General features: G+C 47.4%; 1 protein-coding gene across 1 annotated transcript; it reads left to right on the top strand.

The window, feature by feature from the left end:
* Window positions 1-6,620: 6,620 nt before the first annotated feature.
* On the top strand, window positions 6,621-16,378 carry LOC136945525 (scavenger receptor cysteine-rich type 1 protein M130-like). Its single transcript, XM_067239410.1, has 10 exons — window positions 6,621-6,650; window positions 9,157-9,189; window positions 9,397-9,699; window positions 12,019-12,324; window positions 12,421-12,729; window positions 13,644-13,949; window positions 14,042-14,359; window positions 14,633-14,962; window positions 16,092-16,180; window positions 16,256-16,378. Exons 1-10 carry the CDS (start codon window positions 6,623-6,625, stop codon window positions 16,376-16,378), a joined length of 2,145 nt encoding a protein of 714 aa, XP_067095511.1. The 5' UTR covers window positions 6,621-6,622.
* The last annotated feature ends 1,698 nt before the right edge of the window (window positions 16,379-18,076 follow it).

Raw genomic sequence — 18,076 nt, 5'->3', positions numbered from 1 at the left:
GTAAGTGAGAGAGGGGGCCGGCCTGTGGAGGGGAATGCTTCAGTGAAAGACTCGTCAAAACAGGAAGTGTTTTATGTTGCTGAAACATTCCATATTTAACTCTCCCAGGCAAACTAAAATAAATAATACACTCAGAATGGCTGGGGGGGAGGAGAAGGTGGGAGGGGGGGATTTGATGGTGGGGGAGGGAGGGGGGAGGGAGGGGGGAGGGGTGTAGCATTGGGGGAGGGGGAGAAGGGAGGTGACAGCCTTGCCCCTGGGCAGTATGGGGTCCCTCAGCATCATGGAGTCATTTCCTGTATGTGTGTGTGTGTGTGTGTGTGTTTGTGTGTGTGTGTGTTTGTGTGTGTGTTTGTGTATGTATGTGTGCATGCGTGTGTGTGTGTGTGTGTGTGTGTATGTATGTGTGCATGCGTGTGTGGTGGAGGCCAGATGATCAGAACTGGAAGATGGAACTCTGATGTTGGTTCTAAGAACAACAGAGAGGAACATTCCAAACACGGGGGCCTCCACCGACTGGATTCTAATACGGTGGCACGCGAACACACGCCTACACACACACACATGCACACACACAAAACCACACACACAAAACACCCCACACACAACACCACACACACACACAGACTGGGAGCGTGTTTCAATACATGGTCACAGCTGAAACACTGGAGGATTTTCCAATCCCAGAATTCCACCCAGCCCACTCTACTTCCTGTGGTAGTAGGCCTTCAGCTTTTCCTCCGGGGAGGGAGGGGGAGGGGAAAGAAGGGGGGACAGATATTTCATACTTACTCATACTCATATCGATTTTATTGTAATATGTGTGAATTTCCCCTCCTCCTCTCCTCCCGCTCCTCCTCCTCCTCTCCTCCTCTCTTCTCCTCCCCCTCCTCCTCTCCTCTCCTCCTCCTCCTCCTCTCCCTCCTCTCCTCTCCTCTCCTCTCCTCCTCCTCCTCCTCCTCCTCCTCCTCCTCCTCCTCCTCCTCCTCCTCTCCCTCCTCTCCTCCTCATCCTCCTCTCCTCATCCTCTCCTTCTCCTCCTACTCTCCTCCTCTTTTCCTCATCCTCTCGTCCTCCTCTCGTCCTCCTCCTCCCCCTCTTCATCCAGCTCTGACAGACACCCCTGGGATGTATGCTCCAATCACGATTCCTGTCCCAAAAAAGAATTCCTGTTTTAGCCGTCGCCATGACGTTCCCTGGAGGGGAAAGCCCCAGTGAGGGACCACAGAAATGTCCCTGCCGAGATAAACACACACACACACAGCAGGAGGGGGCGCTGTGTGAGTACGTCTGTGTGTGTGTGTGTCTGTGTGAGTACATCTGTGTGTGTGTGTGAGTGAGTGATTGTGTGTGTGTGTGTGTGTGGGACGGGTCTGTGGAGAGGAAAGGCCTTGTTTTTTAGAACTGTTCTGTGATTGCACCCTTGTGAGTGTCCAAAAACAGACAGCTGGAGGAAGAGAGAGAGAAGGAGAGAGAAAGAGGGGGGGAGGGACCGTGTGTGTGATGAATATGGACAGAATAGCTTGTTTGTAAAGATAACTGTAGTGATGTGAAATAAAGGGATGGATGGGAGGAGGAGAGGAGGGATGAAGGGGTAGAGGCATGGAGGGATGGAGGGGTGGAGGGGTGGAGGAGAGGAGGGATGAAGGGGTAGAGGCATGGAGGGATGGAGGGGTGGAGGGGTAGAGGGATGGAGGGGTAGAGGGATGGAGGGGTAGAGGGATGAAGGGGTAGAGGGATGGAGAGTTTGTACCCCAGCTGCAGCAACAGTTGTCTGCGGCTCTTCCCGGATCTCCACGGTAACGTGAGATGGGCGGTTATCTGATCCGGCACTCTTTCCTCCCAGGGAATGAAAAATGTAACGGAGAGGAGGAGAGAGGGAGCAGGGGGAGAAGAGGAAAAGAAGAGGGGTAGGAGGAAAAGGAGAGGGAGCAGAGTCAGGAGGGGAGAACCAGGTAACGAAAGAAGGAGAGAGAGGAGGAGGATGAGGGAGAGAGGGGGCTGGAAGGAGAAGGGGAAAGAGGGGAGGAGGGAGAGAGGGCGCGAGAGGGGAGGAGGAGGGAGAGAGGGTTTGGTCATGGTCCCATGGGGGAATATTTAATAACAAACATTAAAAATACCACAGAAATCCTCCACCCGCATTCCCACGGTCAGCCAGCCCTTGACAGCAGAGATATAATTCAAGTTACATGAGGGGATACACACACATGCATACACACACACACGCATAAACACACACACACAGACACACACACATATACAGGACACACATACAGTATAAACAGGGCATGCTCTCACACGCATACGCACACACATTTGCGCGCGCACACACACACACACGCACACAAACATTGTGAAGAGCAAACATACACAACATAAACCAGAACACATAAACAAGGTCTCCAGTCTGCTAATGGTTTCACCATAGCAGCAAACCCAAACACTGTCCCTAGAGTGGCAGCAGCCACTCTGCAGGCCCACTCCCAGACATGCTCAGTCACACAGAGGGACAGCAGGGGGGGAGGGAGGACAGGGGGGCTGCCCACAGGAGGGAAACCGACACACCCCTCTTTCCTCGTGGAGGAATGTGTTTGTGCCCTTGTGTGTGTGTGGACTCTACTTTACTCTAGTGGACTTTAATATATTCTAGTGTGTTCTGTGTTCTAGTGTAATAAGCATATTTGGTGTCTGTGGCTTCTTGACCTTTCCTCTGGGTTAAAACTTCCAGACAGAGATTCCATCACTTCTTACCCTTTCTCTCTCTCCTCCCTCCCTCTCTCTCCCATCCCTCTTTCTTTATCTCTCTCCAACCTCCCTCTACCTTCACTCACTCTTCTCTCACCCCTCCCTCCCTCCCTCCCTCCACCTCTCCCTCCCCTCCCCTCCCCTCCCCTCCCCTCCCCTCCCCTCCCCTCCCCTCCCCTCCCCTCCCCTCCCCTCCCCTCCCCTCCCCTCCCCTCCCCTCCCCTCCCCTCCCCTCCCCTCCCCCTCCCTCCCTCCCTCCACCTCTCCCTCCCTCCCTCCCCTCCCTCCCTCCCTCCCTCCCTCCACCTCTCCCTCCCTCCCTCCCTCCCCTCCCTCCCCTCCCTCCCTCCCCTCCCCTCCCCTCCCCTCCCCTCTCTCCCTGTCTCCCATGTGCGTCAGCAGTAATACCACAGGTCTTAATGCTCTACATCAGCCTCCCTCATTCCCCCAGAACACCAACCACAACCACAGGCCCACTTCCCCCCCTCCTCTCTCTCTCTGTTCCTCTCAACTCTCCCCCTCTTTCTCCGTTCTCCTCCCTCACTGACCTAGCCCCCTTCTCTCTCCTTTTCCCCCCTCCTCACCCAGTTCCTCCCCGCAGAATTTCCCCCTCCCCCCAAACCTCAAAGCCAAGAGGAACCTCCCTTGTCTGGCCTGCAAAACTAAACTTCCACAGATGGGTGAACCAAGACGCGCTGTCCGGGGGGGGGTGTAGAAGGTGCTGTGTTCCTCTTGTGTCTCCTCTCCTCCATTCTGAGTTAGCTGACAAGAGGTGTAGGATGACCAAGATAGGGGAACAGGTTCTAAAAACAGTTACAGGCAGTTCCTTCTTCCTCCCCTTCTCTTTCTTCCTCTCTCTCCCCCCTCTCTCTTCCTCCCCCCTCTCCCTTCCTTCCTCCCTCCAGTTCTGTAGGGTGAGTCTGTCATCTCTCAGGTTCTAGAACTACCCAGTGTTCCACAGGCCTCTCAGGTTCTGGAGAGGGGAGGGGCAGGTTCTCCATAAAACCTGAGCTGAAAGTGAATACGTTTATCTCTGAGATGGTGGATCAGTTCAGGAGGTCAGCTACAGCCGAAGGCAGCAGGAACCACCACCCTGCCAGGCCAGGAGAGGTGTCCTGTGATGTCTGCACCAAGGCCAAACTCAAGGCCCTAAAGTCCTGCCTGGAGTGTCAGACGTCCTCCTGTGAGACCCACCTGGAGCCTCACCAGAGAGTCTCAGGTCTGAAGAGACACCAGCTGGTCGACCCTGAGGAGAACCTGGAGGACAGGATGTGTAGGGAGCACCAGATGATGCACCCTGAAGAGAACCTGGAGGACAGGGTGTGTAGGGAGCACCAGATGATGCACCCTGAAGAGAACCTGGAGGACAGGGTGTGTAGGGAGCACCAGATGATGCACCCTGAGGAGAACCTGGAGGACAGGGTGTGTAGGGAGCACCAGATGATGCACCCTGAGGAGAACCTGGAGGACAGGGTGTGTAGGGAGCACCAGATGATGCACCCTGAAGAGAACCTGGAGGACAGGGTGTGTAGGGAGCACCAGATGATGCACCCTGAAGAGAACCTGGAGGACAGGATGTGTAGGGAGCACCAGATGATGCACCCTGAAGAGAACCTGGAGGACAGGGTGTGTAGGGAGCACCAGATGATGCACCCTGAAGAGAACCTGGAGGACAGGGTGTGTAGGGAGCACCAGATGATGCACCCTGAAGAGAACCTGGAGGACAGGGTGTGTAGGGAGCACCAGATGATGCACCCTGAAGAGAACCTGGAGGACAGGGTGTGTAGGGAGCACCAGATGATGCACCCTGAAGAGAACCTGGAGGACAGGGTGTGTAGGGAGCACCAGATGATGCACCCTGAGGAGAACCTGGAGGACAGGGTGTGTAGGGAGCACCAGATGATGCACCCTGAAGAGAACCTGGAGGACAGGGTGTGTAGGGAGCACCAGATGATGCACCCTGAAGAGAACCTGGAGGACAGGGTGTGTAGGGAGCACCAGATGATGCACCCTGAAGAGAACCTGGAGGACAGGGTGTGTAGGGAGCACCAGATGATGCACCCTGAAGAGAACCTGGAGGACAGGGTGTGTAGGGAGCACCAGATGATGCACCCTGAAGAGAACCTGGAGGACAGGGTGTGTAGGACAGACGAGATGCCCCTTGAGCTGTTCTGTAGAGAGGACCAGACGTGTGTTTGCGCCTGCTGCGCTGGGACTGAACACACGGTTTACCCTTGCGTACCGTTCCAGTTTGTACGTGAAGAGAGGAAGACTTTGGGAACTGAAATGGCACAAGCCAAGGAACTAAAATGTAAATGTGGATTTGCTGCTAATCTTAACAGTTCATCCTTTTAATGAAGATATCATGAACACCAATCTAAATGTTATTATACAAGGTGTGTCTCTCTAAACAGTGTCAGCTGAGTGACACAAATAAAATAAAAGCTTTTCCAAAGTTACTATTATTGATACTGTACTATTTATGGAAAGATATTTACAAATTTACAATTTTCAGTTAAAATGTGGGAACTAAAATAAAGTTGAAATTGAAAATGAGTACAGGATCTACCATCAAATTATTTAAAATATAATACTGTTGCAAACATTTGTTAGAACCAAGACAATGACTGATGAGTTTAGCCATGCTTGAGTTGTAATCATTTGGGTTTTTCTTACAAAACAGTTGTTGTTAGTTACTTTAATTAAAGCAGTCTCACCTATACGTCTGGTTCACCTGTCAGGAATGAGCACAGGAGCATCACTGCAACAAACACGAGGATGTTAGTCAGAAACAATAAGATACCTGACAAGGAAACAGCAGTTGACACAACTACGCCCTGACTGAACTGCGATTTATTTTCAATAAAAATGCATAATAGAATTAACATAATCAGATAAGTTGTTGATGAATATTTTATAGTGACTGTTATTACAATTATTTAAAAGATCCTTTGGGTGATACTTCCTGTATCCTGCTGTAGAGGGAGCCAGAGAGCTACAGCACCCTGCAAACTCCCTGCATCTCATCACCCAGAGAGCTACAGCACCCTGCAAACTCCCTGCATCTCATCACCCAGAGAGCTACAGCACCCTGCAAACTCCCTGCATCTCATCACCCAAAGAGCTACAGCACCCTGCAAACTCCCTGCATCTCATCACCCAGAGAGCTACAGCACTCTGCAAACTCCCTTCATCTCATCACCCAGAGAGCTACAGCACCCTGCAAACTCCCTGCATCTCATCACCCAGAGAGCTACAGCACCCTGCAAACTCCCTGCATCTCATCACCCAGAGAGCTACAGCACCCTGCAAACTCCCTGCATCTCATCACCCAGAGAGCTACAGCACCCTGCAAACTCCCTGCATCTCATCACCCAGAGAGCTATAGCACCCTGCAAACTCCCTGCATCTCATCACCCAGAGAGCTACAGCACCCTGCAAACTCCCTGCATCGGGAGTCAGGTGGCTGAGCGGTGAGGGAATCGGGCTACACTCTCTCATACACAGTCTCTCTCTCATGTACACACACACTTTCAAAGACGCACACATGGAGACAACAGGCCAAAACAGGTTGTCTGCCTATGGTACACACTTCATAAACACATCTTTAGACTTCAATATTAATACTGTCTGACTCTCCAACATGGGTTGGTAGATTGTTCCAGAGATAGGGAACCCTAGTGACAGCTTGCTTATGAGAACTAAATCAATGATGGCCGATTAGCTGGAAGAATTGAGGAAATGCATCACAGGAAATAGAAGAGATATGGATTATAGAAGCTGCTGTTTCCATCCTCGGCCCTCAGTCCACTCCCAGTCAGAAGTCTTCTACAGCCCAGTGGAGACCCAGTCTGAGAGAGAGATGGTTCCTGTCCTGATGCTGGTGGTCATGTTCTGGAGCACAGGTAGGGCTCTGTTGTATCTGTACAGTGTAGGATACAGTACAAACATGGATTACTATATTTAATACTGTCCTATACTGGTATATAACTGTATTAGTGTATATGGTACTGTCTTATACTGGTATAGACCGGTATTAGTGTATGTACTATAGTACTGTCCTATACTGGTACATACCTGTATTAGTGTATATAGTACTGTCCTATACTGGTATAGACCCACTGTAATGGTTAAACCTTTGCTAATCTGTTTGACCACTTCTTGGAGTCCCGGTGATTGTATCTTGACGCGTGATATGAATAAAGTCCAGGAGACGTGGATTTAGTGAACTTGATTCCATTTATTTCGCAAGCTCCATCAAAAGTAAAGTAAAGTATTGTCTTTATCGTTATAATCAGTTCACTGCTCTGCACGTTTCCTGGTTACGCTTCCCGATCACGGTCAATGATGGTATGCGCAGGCCGGAACCCTCTCCTCTCCTTGGCCTGTCACACCTTTATCCTGATGCCAGTAAATGTCTGACCTATAGGGGGCACACACTCAGAAACAATTACAACGTCCTAATTCAGGCTAATTCGATACAAATTAAATCATTACTAGTAACAGTCACACAAACTGGTCACACAAAATGTCAACTCAAATACGCAAAAGGACCCAATTGGCTCCTACACCCACGTTAATGTATTTTAGAAACAAGAATGTTACGTTTTTTTAAAAGGAAGGAAATCAGCATATTAAACATAGCTGTTGTTAATAAATAAATATATATAAACACAAATATACTCTCTCACACCCACTCTCACTGAAACACACTATATTGCACTCACACACACACTAACCTTCACATACACACACACTCAAAGACTACAACGGGCACTCACTCTTATACACACACACACAAACTAATCAAATTAAACCAAAATGTATTTGTATAGCACTTTTTACAAGCAACGTCACAGAGGGCTTCACATACACCCACAGAACTGCCCCTCAACCAACCTAAACCCTCAAGGAAGACAAGGGAAAAAAAACAGAAAAACTCACTAGAGGAGGAAAAATGAAAACTACCCAGGGCACTTGTGAAAGTGTGTTTGACTTTATGAATGTGGACAGGTTGTCAAATTCCCGGTTATTCGCCCGAAAGTGGGATTTTGCTGGGGACGGTTTTGTTATTCAAGTTAGACTAGGGGGCAGCGGGGTGGAGTGGTTTTTATCCCCGAAAATGGGATCCCCATTTCGATAGGTCTGTTTGAAATTTTGTTAACCCTCACTCACACTAACCCTCACTCACACTAACCCTCACACACTAACCCTCACACACTAACCCTCACACACACTAACCCTCACTCACACTAACCCTCACACACTAACCCTCACACACTAACCCTCACACACTAACCCTCACACACACTAACCCTCACTCACACTAACCCTCACACACTAACCCTCACACACTAACCCTCACACACTAACCCTCACACACACTAACCCTCACTCACACTAACCCTCACACACTAACCCTCACACACTAACCCTCACACACTAACCCTCACACACTAACCCTCACACACACTAACCCTCACACACTAACCCTCACACACTAACCCTCACACACTAACCCACACACACTAACCCTCACACACTAACCCTCACACACTAACCCTCACTCACACTAACCCTCACACACTAACCCTCACACACTAACCCTCACACACACTAACCCTCACACACTAACCCTCACACACAGGTACACACTCACGCACACCGGCACGCACAATACCACACACACAACCACACACACAACCACACACACTACCACAGGCACTCACACAGACTGAACACACACTACCACACACATTCACAGACTGAACACAGGACAGCATTAGCTACAGGGGCTGTTCCAGGCAGCACACAGCTACCAGCTAACCAGCTAACAGGTTCTCTACAACCAGGAGGGGTGTGTGTGTGTGTGACCAAAAATACTGGGCATTATGGAGGAAATCTGAATAGGATCTGAAAGATCCTTTACTAAATAATTTGTAATCCATCAAATTAGTAATATTGTTCAAACTATTGGTTGACCTCACATTTGATGAGTTAGTAGATCCTAATAAGACAAAGTGAACAGATTGTGTATTCATGTATTTAATTATGCATTTTATGTAATGCAATGTATAATACTATTTTTAGATTAGAAGTATACAGTATGTATATAACTATAATTTATGATATAACAGTGCGTGTTTACACAAACAATCGTTTATTGAAGGAATATTGATTGGACGTCTGGCCAAACTATACCTATGGACGTTGTGGTAACAGAGCTGTCTTGCACTGGTGTAGACATACAGTACTGTATGTTAGTATACACAGTGCTGGTGTAGACATACAGTACTGTATGTTAGTATACACAGTGCTGGTGTAGACATACAGTACTGTATGTTAGTATACACAGTGCTGGTGTAATGATATAAAGTCATGTTGAGGTTCTGTTCTACATTGTCTCCTCAGGTCTCCAGGATGAACTCACTGATGAACCTCCAGGTTGGTAGAACATGCTACCATGGCAACTAACATGCTGTTAAAGACACTACTGTTTTGACTTATGAAAGTACATGACCTAGTCTAGTGTCTGTGTGTCAGTCTACGGAAACACAACTATGTTAGGTTTGGGGTTAAAGGTCAGGGGTTGTTTCTGGACAGGACTGGACATAGAGTCAGAGGACCTGACTGTCTCCTGTCTCTCTCCAGGTTTTGATGTGAGGTTGGAGGGAGAAGATGGTCTCTGTGTTGGTAATGTAGAGATTGAACACCAGGGAGAGTGGAAGAGAGTGGACGGGCGGTCTGTCTGGGACCTGAGAGCTGCAGCTGTAGTGTGCAGACAGCTGGACTGTGGCTCTGCTGTTTCAACAGGAATAATATATAATAGAGGTGGTAAAAAACTTACATGGAGGTTTAACTCTCGCTGTGATGGGTCTGAGTCTGCACTGTGGAAGTGTGGAACATTGGTGACAGAGCGTCAAGACTTCCAAACCCTGGAGGTGATCTGCTCAGGTAATACACACACAATGTTGTTATATTGATGATGATGTTGGCAGTCACACATCAGTCTCAACCTGTCACAGTAGCTGTCAGTAATTTACAACATATTTATTGGGTGTGCGTTGCCTTCGGCAAGGGCACAACCTTTGTTCTCTCACATATATATTTATTTATTTTTATTATTTATTTTCGCCCCCCTAAAACTCAGTCAATATTTGGACTACATACACAACGGCGGTGTCAAAAGTTTCGTCTTGGTAGCGATTGAGTTGCTTCTATTGGAATTTATGTTCCGTTGCATCGTTTAGGCTTCAGTTAAGTTTTTGTGGCGAAAAGTGAAGCTAACGGTGGCTAATTTGCTAGCCACAGTCACTGACGTTACTAACGTCACTGCGTCACTAACGTCACGAAAACACGCGTGACTACCTGTAGCAGAACATTCGTTTCACATCTGTTAACTTGGGGGATAGCTAGGCTAACTATAGCTTTACTGCAAGGCAGCTGCAGAAACGCCACAAGCAAAGAGGCCAGGGTGATAACTATTTACTCATTTTACTTTGTGATGTGAAACACAATTATGAAATGTAATGTACAATATTAGCTTATATTATTAAGGAAGTAGGCCCACATTTACTTTTGGAAACGGTAGTCTACTATTTCACTGAAGCATTAGCATCATGACATTAGCCTCTGTTGCCCGGGCAACACATACTATAGTGGTCTATGATGCATCTGTTTTCAATCTTTAAAATAAACATTCCTCACAAATACATTTTCGTTGTAGGATTTATTATGACATTACATTACAAGTAAACGATTTGTGGGTGAAATTATCATTACCTGTGGTTTCAAACCAGTGTTGCTCACTGCAACGCTGTAGCCTACGCGAGACACTACAAAAACATCTACACAGCTGTAGGAAGTCAAACGGCGACAGAACATGTTCGGCACTCCCCTTACTTAAATCAAAAGTCTATCTAACTGCTAACCTTAACTTCATTGCCACAGCCTAAACTTTGTCAATCTGTTCATGAAAATAATTAATTTCAGCCTAAACCGTACAACGGAACGTTAAATCCAATTCAACCAACGCAATCGCTACCAAGACGAACACAGCAGTAGTCTACTGTACTGTAGTAGTACAATTTACCGGGGCAGCTTCTCCACACAGGGATAGCGCACTTTGCGTTGTTACTGTTGTTACTTAATGATCGCTACTACCAGTGAGCTTTTCATGAAAGCAATTTTCCACTAAATAAATGTCAAGCTTATTTACGTTTTTGGGGGCATATTTTCAGTTAGAAGATGGTACTGTTTGAATCGCGATTCAATCTTCTACTGCCGGTAACGTCGTAGAATAATCTTCAAAGGGGATTCTTTATTCATGAATGAATGCAATATGAGTAGGCTAAATGCATGAAAATATCACGAGAAGGGAAAAACTTAAAAGGACGTTTACGTCATAGAGATTAGGTCAATTTTTACACCGGTCTGCCAAATTTATTCGTTTTGATTCAACGATGAGGATGCCTTTTGCAGGGGAAATGAGAAGATCCATTTCATTCTACACTTCACTCGTATTTTCAGTTGGAAATGAGCAGCAAAAAAAAATGCTTTTAAATCTATGTAATTTTTATAAATAATAAGTATGCATTTTTATATAAAATATACAGAAATATCAGTTTTAAAAATATCATTCAAAAACGGACCCCTGTGCAACCGACGCAAGCAAGCACACCCTACAATTTCACCAGAAATTGTACCCTCTCTAGTTTATATTGTTATTAAATAATATATTAAGGTTTTCTAGTCTGACTAGTTTCAAGGCTGGAATATGTTCACGTGATTAACTTCATGTTAAGAAATATTGAAATGGATCAAGGGACACTTTAGGAATATACACAATGTTATTTGTCCTGCTAAATTACATCCAGTATTTGAATCAGGGGGAACTGGAAGGATAACTGAACATGTCATAATAGTTTGTACCCCCTCACCCCCAAATGTCTCCACCCCCTCACCCCCAAATGTCTCCACCCCCTCACCCCCAAATGTCTCCACCCCCTCACCCCCAAATGTCTCCACCCCCTCACCCCCAAATGTCTCCACCCCCTCACCCCCAAATGTCTCCACCCCCTCACCCCCAAATGTCTCCACCCCCTCACCCCCAAATGTCTCCACCCCCTCACCCCCAAATGTCTCCAACTATTTCATGACCCTGCCCCCCCACCCCCCTCCCTCCCTCCACCACCATCACCATCATCCACCATAAGAACCCCCCAAGAACCCTGATTGCATCCATGTTCATCTTTATGACATTTCTTCCTTCAGAGTCTGTGAGGCTTGTGGAGGGAGCTGGTCTGTGCTCTGGCAGAGTGGAGGTGAGGTCTGATCAGTCGTGGGTCTCAGTGTGTGAAGCTGACTTTGACAGGCTGGATGCAGAGGTGGTCTGTCGGCAGCTTGGCTGTGGGGCTCCTTCAGCCCTCCAGGGGGCGCTCTATGGAGAAGGGAAAGGTCCACTCTGGGATAAAGAGTTCCAGTGTGGAGGCACGGAGTCCCGTCTCCTGGACTGTGACACCTCAGACTCAGCTAGAAACACCTGCTCACCTGGCAATGCTGTTGGACTCACCTGCTCAGGTACTGGAAGAAGCAGTTTGTCTTTCCAAGATGAATCCAGTATTTTGTCAGGATACAGAGATTCAGAGGACCTGACTGTCTCCTGTCTTTCTCCAGGGCCAGATGATGTGAGGTTGGAGGGAGGAGATGGTCGCTGTGCTAGTGTAGTGAAGATTAAACACAGGGGAAGGTGGAAGGGAGTGGACACCTGGTCTCACTGGGACCTGAGAACTGCAGCTGTAGTATGCAGACAGCTGGACTGTGGCTCTGCTGTTTCAACTGGAAGAATTGGTGATATTAAAGAACATAATGTATGGCCGTTTGAATCTCGCTGTGTTGGGTCTGAGTCTGCACTGAGGGAGTGTGTAACAGTGGATGCAAAGTATGTACATTCCGCTCCCTCTATCGTGGAGGTGACCTGCTCAGGTAATACACACATAATGTTGTTATATTCAGCTGATGATGTTGGCAGTCACACATTACTGAGTCTCAACTTGTCACAGTAGCTGTCCGTTCTCTACATTAGATACTTTTTTACGTTGTTATGAAATGCTAATGAAAGTTTTCTCATCTTACTGAGTACAATGCTGCTATCTGTTAAAGTGATTATCCTTAGGTTTAAGCATATTGAAATGGATCAAGGGAAACTAAAGTATTCTCTCAGAAGATCCAAAATGTTACTTGTTCTGCTAAATATATATAACATCCAGTGTTTAAATTGGGGGTCTGGAAGGATAACTGCACATGTCATAATAGTTGAGTCCATAGATATATATAAACACTAGATGTCTCGTCCGCGTTGCCGGTCAACGGAGTCGAACGTCCGCACATGGCGGCCATCTTGCTACAGTCAACTCGCTCACCCATAACATTGTGTTGATGCTACATGTACTTTTTAAATGACCATAACTTGCTCAATTTTCAACCGATTTTGAAACGGTTTGGTTTGTTATCAACGTCAGAGATGTATGCCACTGCATACTTATGAATAATTATGTTTTTTTTATTTTATAGAATAGAAGTATGCAGTGGCATACCGACATCTCTGACGTTGATAACAAACCAAACCGTTTCAAAATCGGTTGACACACGCAAGTTATGGTCATTTAAAAGGTACATGTAGATTCAACACAATGTTATGGGTGAGCGAGTTGACTGTAGCAAGATGGCCGCCATGTGCGGACGTTCTAGACTCTAGTGTTTATATATATATCTATGGTTGAGTCCACCCCCATATGCCTCCTCCTATCAGGAGACCCTCCACCATCACACAGTCCACATTGAGCACACCCCAAGAACACATGCATCCATGTTCATCTTTATGACATTTCTTCCTTCAGAGTCTGTGAGGCTTGTGGAGGGAGCTGGTCTGTGCTCTGGCAGAGTGGAGGTAAGGTCTGATCAGTCGTGGGTCTCAGTGTGTGAAGCTGACTTTGACAGGCTGGATGCAGAGGTGGTCTGTCGGCAGCTTGGCTGTGGGGCTCCTTCAGCCCTCCAGGGGGCGCTCTATGGAGAAGGGAAAGGTCCACTCTGGGATAAAGAGTTCCAGTGTGGAGGCACGGAGTCCCGTCTCCTGGACTGTGACACCTCAGACTCAGCTAGAAACACCTGCTCACCTGGCAGTGCTGTTGGACTCACCTGCTCAGGTACTGGAAGAAGCAGTTAGTCTTTCCAAGATGAATGCAGTATTTTGTCAGGATACAGAGTCAGAGGACCTGACTGTCTCCTGTCTCTCCAGGGCCAGATGATGTGAGGTTGGAGGGAGGAGATGGTCGCTGTGTTGGCAGAGTGGAGATGAAACACCAGGGACAGTGGAGGAGAGTGGACAGAGATGACTGGAACCGGACTCTGGACCAGAACCTAAATGCTGCAGCTGTAGTGTGCAGACAGCTGGACTGTGGCTCTGTTGTTTCAACAAGAAGCATTAGTAGTGATAAACAACGTGCTAAATGGGAGTTTATATCTCACTGTGTTGGGTCTGAGTCTGCACTGAGGGAGTGTGGAGCCCTGAATAGAAGGTATTACAGTGTCTCCACCGAGGAGGTGATCTGCTCAGGTAATAAACACAATATTGGTTTATTCACAGTCACAGCAGCTGTTAATAGCCACAGCTCTGGATAAGAGCGTCTGCTAAAATGACTAAATGTAGTAAAGGTTTACAACAGACTACTGCCCCCTGCAGGTGTAATCAGGAACAGTATCCGGTATCGTGATGTTATTGCTTATCGTTCCATGCTGGTGGGATTATCACAGCTGAAAGAGAGGTGTTTGTCCAGCTTTTGAAATGTTCTCCCTTTACTCCTTTGTCTCTTTACTCCTTTGTTTACAGATATCCTGTTCCAGCCCAGAATCTCCCTGTCTTCCTCCATGCTAGGGGTCTCCCAGGACCAGCAGCAGGGGCTGCAGGTGTTCAGGGACCACAGCTTCACCATCACCTGCTCCATCCAGCCACAGTACCCAGGAGGCTCCTTCCACCTCACCTTCACTGGCTCCAACACAACCCTGAGACACACCCTCACAGCTGTCAATCACTCTGCCAACTTCCTCTTTCCTGCTGCAGACCATGCCCACCAAGGAAACTACAGCTGTGTTTATGAAGTCTACGTTTTCTCTCATAACTTCACCTCTGAGAGTGAGCTCCTCTCTCTCACTGTAGCAGGTTAGTGAGACTGGAGTTTAAAAGCACAACCTGCGACTTTTAAGTCCATCAAAGGGGCTGCCTTTAAACATTTCTGGAAACTTAGTGGGGGCTGGTCTTGAGGAAACCTAACAGGACTAATTTGAGTCCTGTTCTGCAGGAAGACACCTCCAGAATGTGTCAGTAGCAGTCACCTAGGTCACTGCTCATCTCCACACTCACCTAGGTCACTGCTCATCTCCACACTCACCTAGGTCACTGCTCATCTCCACACTCACCTAGGTCACTGCTCATCTCCACACTCACCTAGGTCACTGCTCATCTCCACACTCACCTAGGTCACTGCTCATCTCCACACTCACCTAGGTCACTGCTCATCTCCACACTCACCTAGGTCACTGCTCATCTCCACACTCACCTAGGTCACTGCTCATCTCCACACTCACCTAGGTCACTGCTCATCTCCACACTCACCTAGGTCACTGCTCATCTCCACACTCACCTAGGTCACTGCTCATCTCCACACTCACCTAGGTCACTGCTCATCTCCACACTCACCTAGGTCACTGCTCATCTCCACACTCACCTAGGTCACTGCTCATCTCCACACTCACCTAGGTCACTGCTCATCTCCACACTCACCTAGGTCACTGCTCATCTCCACACTCACCTAGGTCACTGCTCATCTCCACACTCACCTAGGTCACTTCTCATCTCCACACTCACCTAGGTCACTGCTCATCTCCACACTCACCTAGGTCACTGCTCATCTCCACACTCACCTAGGTCACTGCTCATCTCCACACTCACCTAGGTCACTGCTCATCTCCACACTCACCTAGGTCACTGCTCATCTCCACACTCACCTAGGTCACTGCTCATCTCCACACTCACCTAGGTCACTGCTCATCTCCACACTCACCTAGGTCACTGCTCATCTCCACACTCACCTAGGTCACTGCTCATCTCCACACTCACCTAGGTCACTGCTCATCTCCACACTCACCTAGGTCACTGCTCATCTCCACACTCTAAAAACAAGTAGCAGCACTTTATACTGGAGATGGAAGTTACAGGATGTGTCTTTACCTTGGTTGACAGTCTGATCGGATGATGATCATTCTCTTCATCCGCTGTGTTTCTGTTCCAGCCAATCCTCTGCCAGCTTTCATCATCAGAGTGGTGGTGGTGCTGCTGACTCTGCTGATGTCCAACACTGCCCTCTATCTGTACTTCAAGGTACTGTCGTTGGTTCATGTCACATTTCTCTGGGTTTTCCCCTTTTCCTGAGTCTCTTGTGTTGTGTCTCTTCAGACCCCCAGGAAGCCTGTAGAGAGGGGGAGCATGCAGCTGGTCTCCCTGCATTCCAGTGCTGAAGCTGGGCCAGGAGAGGAGAGAGCAGCCCAGAGGATGGAGCAGGAGGAGAGTGCTGTCTAGACGCTGATCTGAGGTCAGTCATGGAGTCCCTGCCAATGGTGACTGACAGCACTGGGAGAAGCTGGTCTGATCCTGGATCTGGGTCTTTGGACCAGTTCCACCAGGATTACTTTAATATCGCCAACATTATATCCATCATCGAGTGTTAATCAGTGTTTTATCTTTTATTGTTGTTATATTATCTGGAATAACTGTTAAAGGTGACTTTTCTATAGCACATATTTGTTTCAGCATGGTTGCTTCATTAATGATGTTTACTTGAATAACTTAGTATCTGTAATAGGAGTAATAGTGTTTTTTCTTGTTGATTTTTAGTACTTCAATTTGAATTGATTTACCTATATTCTGCTGTACTCTAATGTCTAATGTTTAATCTACTCTGTTATGTGTGTGAAAACAACATTTTGAAAGTAAAAACGTTTTTAAATAAAGTTTCAAAAAAGGTTTCAAATAAAAATAATTTCCAATTGTGTTCATTTTTGGAAAGGTTGAGTACTAAATGAGGACTCTACTATACTCTACCCTGCTGTACTATACTCTGTTTTAGGATTCCCTGTTCTCCCTTTTCCTCTTTACTTTACTTAGGTACGTGTCACAGCCCATACTTCTTTAACTTGAGTGAAAAATCTTAGTCAGCACTTCAACATTTACCAGTCTTTTTTAACACGAGGATCTGACTTATATTTGAGTGAAGGATGTGTGTACTTTTGCCATCTCTGCCACTGAGCTGAACTAAGTTTTGTTTAACTGTACTGCCAGTTATGTACAATAATTCTGATTTGTGACGTGGCTGTGTACAAACAGACAAAAGACACCTTGGAGGATCTTTATATCATTATTTACAGCCTTTATTTTGTGATTTCTCCAAAATAATTATATACTACAGACAATGCATGTAATCAATGTACAATGGATCAAACTTGAGAAACAGAAGTCGAAGAAAAATAGAAACAGTTTGTGATCGGAACACCATGATGATAAGAGAGCAGGGAGGGAGAGAGGGGTAAGGAAGGAGGGAGAGAAGGGTAAGGAAGGAGGAAGGAAGGGATGGAGAGAGGGGTAAGGAAGGAGGGAGATATGGAGGAAGGAAGGAGGGAGAGAGGGGTAAGGAAGGAGGGAGAGATGGAGGAAGGAAGGAGGGAGAGAAGGGTAAGGAAGGAGGAAGGAAGGGATGGAGAGAGGGGTAAGGAAGGAGGGAGATATGGAGGAAGGAAGGAGGGAGAGAGGGGTAAGGAAGGAGGGAGATATGGAGGAAGGAAGGATGGAGAGAGGGGTAAGAAAGGAGGGAAAGAGGGCGAGTTAGATGCAGGTTATAATTTGAGTACGTTTGGATCACTGATATGATCATGTTCATCTGAGTGGAGGCTGATGAGGTTCTGGTGACACGGACCTCCACGCTGAGGGGGAGGGGCTTATTTGGGGCCTCTTGAGGTGGACACAGAGAACGGTCTCAGACACACCTCCATGGGTAAACACGTAGTACGCAAGGACAGTTCCAGGACAAGGTTCTAGAACACGGCTCCAGAACGCTGGTGGGTGATTCCAGAATGCGGTTCCAGTATGGCAGATTAGAGCACGGTTCAGCAGAGTTCAGTGTAGCAGAGCGTAGCAGAGTTCACCGTGGGTGGAACAGCAGGTTGCACTTCCCAGCAGCAGGGGAACTCAGAAGCTTGAACAGACAACAGAGAGGTGTGTGTA

The sequence above is a fragment of the Osmerus mordax genome, chromosome 7 (assembly GCF_038355195.1).
Source record: "Osmerus mordax isolate fOsmMor3 chromosome 7, fOsmMor3.pri, whole genome shotgun sequence".
Lineage (NCBI taxonomy): Eukaryota > Metazoa > Chordata > Actinopteri > Osmeriformes > Osmeridae > Osmerus > Osmerus mordax.
This window is presented reverse-complemented; position numbering and strand designations above follow the sequence as displayed.

Bases quoted from the DNA above. Each gene is read 5' to 3' on its own strand.
- LOC136945525 (XM_067239410.1), top strand. From the start codon at position 6,623: ATGCTGGTGGTCATGTTCTGGAGCACAG. The intron at 14,360-14,632 runs GTAATAAACACA...CTTTGTTTACAG, and splicing joins CGAGGAGGTGATCTGCTCAG to ATATCCTGTTCCAGCCCAGA. The intron at 14,963-16,091 runs GTTAGTGAGACT...TTTCTGTTCCAG, and splicing joins CCTCTCTCTCACTGTAGCAG to CCAATCCTCTGCCAGCTTTC.